Below are 3,147 nucleotides of genomic sequence, written 5' to 3'. Positions count from 1 at the left end.
TGAGAAGAGCAGCTGCTTACAGTTTAGAATTGAAGCGACCGTTATCCAACTGAATTAAATTATTTTTATTTCTATAAAAAAAGCTAAACGACAGTGGAGTAATGTAAACGTAACGGTGGCATATTCTGTGCTAATTTCACCCTCACACTCCGTCATGGCGATATCGCAAGAGCTTTTCACCTCAATGAGAAATCTTGTCTCAATCTCAATTCACATCTCGTGGCACAAGATCTCATCACACCCCTAGTAGTAGTATATAATTAACACAATATTAATTTATATTTATAATATAAATTAATAAAATAATATTTATTACTAGTTATATTGATAGTCGTTGATATTCATATTGTTGATGATAATTTTTTTAAACTATTTGACATATTACAGGCAATTTTCCTCCTCCCACTACTCCTGAGGAGCTGGGTGCTCGCATCCTGATCCAGGAGCGTTATGAGAAGTTTGGAGAGAGTGAGGAGGTGGAGATGGAGGTTGAGAGTGAAGATGAAGAGGATAAGAGAGTGGGCAGGGTGGTAGGACATGCAACTCAGTTAGACCAGGACACACAGCTGCAGGACATGGACGAGGTGAGACAACCAGCATGATCATATCAATGGGACGAGGATGTTACATGTTCACATAATGTAACAAATGAGCAGTTCATAGAAGTGGGTTAACTAACACCGACTGACCTGTTATTCCTCTCTCAATAGGGCTCTGATGAAGAGGATAATGGCATGAAGGCTCCTCTACCCCCTGATAACCCTGTGCCACCACCTCTGCCCCCCACCCCGGACCAGGTTATCATCCGCAAAGACTATGACCCCAAGGGTAAAGGCATTTTTAAACACACACTTTAACATACTAGAACAGCAAATATTTCATTGAATCCACTCACTTTCCATCTCATCTTTCTTTCAGCCTCTAAGCCTCTGCCTCCTGTGGTCGCCCCTGGAGAATACCTCATCTCTCCCATCACTGGTGAGAAGATCCCAGCCAGTAAGATGCAGGAGCACATGCGCATCGGCCTGCTGGACCCCCGCTGGCTGGAGCAGCGTGACCGCAGCATCCATGAGCGTCAGATCGAGGAGGAGGTGTACGCTCCGGGCCTGGACATTGAGAGCAGCCTGAAGCAGCTGGCCGAGAGACGTACCGATATCTTCGGTGTGGAAGAAACGGCCATTGGTAAGAAGATCGGAGAGGAGGAGATACAGAAACCAGAGGAGAAGGTAAGAAAGAAAAAGAAAAAAATTATATCCGCTGTTCAACATTGTAGTAGACAAATTAATTAAACTAGTGTTCTAAAAGTCTGCAGGACCAAAACAATGCCCGTTGTTGAGAAACCCATAAACACTTAAACCAGATCACTAAAACAAATTATTTAACCCTCTGGTGATCCTTAAAGAATAATTATTATTAAAAACATATAGCACATTAATAAAAAAAAATTATGCTTATTGTGCTTATTGTCCTTGGTGCCCCCTTAGTGAGGATTACCAGAAGGTAGTAGTGTTCATCTAACACCCCTTCCTCTTACTCTGCAGGTCACATATGGTGGTTCCTGCTGGTGAGTCTTTGGAATAACAGATCTGTTGCGTAGCTACTTGTAATTTAAAAATGAATTTAAATAAATATTCAACAGACATTTCTATATTAAATATATAAAAAAAGTAACATAATAATAGTAGAATTTATATTATATAAATAATGATATTGTTATTTAATAAACCTTTTGTTATATAATTGTAATAATAATTACCAATACATAATTTAATAATTGATTTAATAAATAATTTAATAATTATATTAATTTTGTTAATAATAATAATTTTGCTATAATTAATCAATCTCTTTTGTTTTGTAGCATTTGTACCTGCTCCCCCTGTGCCTCAACCTCCCAGCGCTGTTGCCGCCCCCATGCCTCCTGCCCATCCTCCACCTCCTCACGAGGACGAGCCTTCCAGCAAGAAAATGAAGACCGAGGACAACCTGATTCCAGAAGAGGAGTTCCTGCGCAGGAACAAGGTACATTGCTGCTGCAGCAAACTGTTTTGTGTGCAGTTAGCAATTCATATTTTTGAACTGTTATTACATAAGGGTCATCTGTTAATCATTTTAATTTTACCTTTGCTCTCTTTTAGGGACCTGTTGCAGTCAAGGTCCAGGTGCCCAACATGCAGGACAAGACAGAATGGAAGCTGAGTGGCCAAGTGCTGAACTTCAGCCTGCCTCTCACAGACCAGGTAAAGAGTTTGCCTTTAATCTCATATCTGTATGCACCATTTGTACACATTTTAACTACTAATCGTTAGAATTATACAAAACATGTATAGAATTCATGAAAATGTGAGCTAATCAAATGCCATACTGTGCCTCAGGTGTCTGTCATCAAGGTTAAGATCCATGAAGCCACCGGTATGCCGGCTGGAAAACAGAAACTGCAGTACGAGGTAAAATATGTCAGTTGAATGAGATGGTTATTTTATTTAAACTCTGAATGCTTAAAAGAACAAGGCATCTTAGTTATGACATTACTAAATATAAAAGTACTTGCTTTGAAAACTCAGATCTGCTGTTGTGTTGATTCTCCAGGGAATTTTCATCAAAGATTCCAACTCTCTGGCCTATTACAACATGAACAATGGATCTGTCATCCATCTGGCCCTTAAGGAGAGAGGAGGAAGGAAGAAGTAGATCGCTCATCTTCTCTGTTTCAATCCTCCACATTAATTATTGTGCTTATAATCCTGTTACTTTTGTACACTTAAAAGAACGTGTGCTGTGCTCTGTAGAAAAACAATTCAAAGTAATCAGTGTCTTGTGATTATCCTACATTCAGTGCATGAATAATTAAATAACACAGAACATTTAATATTGTCTCCTAGCAAACTGCCCTTTTTTAGTCTCACTTTTTATTGAGGTGATTGTGTTAAATATTTGCAAATCTATAGTTTAGCTTTGAAACATTACATTTTGTCGGATGCATAATAAATACTTGTCTCTTTGGAAAACCTACCTACTAAATTTCAGTAAGAAATGTTATTAGCCATACTGTCTTTTTTTCCCCTCACAAATATTGCCATTACTTATTTTTCATATTACATTCTCAATTTTGGGCGGCGTGAATAAAGAGATGATCTGAAATAATTG

At 38.5% G+C, this 3,147-nt stretch overlaps 1 protein-coding gene across 1 annotated transcript; it reads left to right on the top strand.

Moving 5' to 3' along the window:
• Positions 1-386: 386 nt before the first annotated feature.
• LOC107743087 (splicing factor 3A subunit 1-like) lies at positions 387-3,036 on the top strand (the record flags this gene model as incomplete). The annotated part of the gene is made up of 8 exons (XM_016556197.1): positions 387-584; positions 711-828; positions 919-1,269; positions 1,538-1,564; positions 1,862-2,022; positions 2,139-2,240; positions 2,376-2,447; positions 2,590-3,036. Coding segments are annotated over 8 exons (1,131 nt in total), but the record flags the coding sequence as incomplete, so codon positions are not given.
• Positions 3,037-3,147: the final 111 nt, after the last annotated feature.

Source organism: Sinocyclocheilus rhinocerous, unplaced genomic scaffold, assembly GCF_001515625.1.
Source record: "Sinocyclocheilus rhinocerous isolate Xijiao unplaced genomic scaffold, SAMN03320098_v1.1 scaffold35952, whole genome shotgun sequence".
NCBI classification, from domain to species: Eukaryota; Metazoa; Chordata; class Actinopteri; order Cypriniformes; family Cyprinidae; genus Sinocyclocheilus; species Sinocyclocheilus rhinocerous.
The sequence above is the reverse complement of the archived record's forward strand: the minus strand, read 5'-3'. Positions and strand labels throughout refer to the sequence as shown.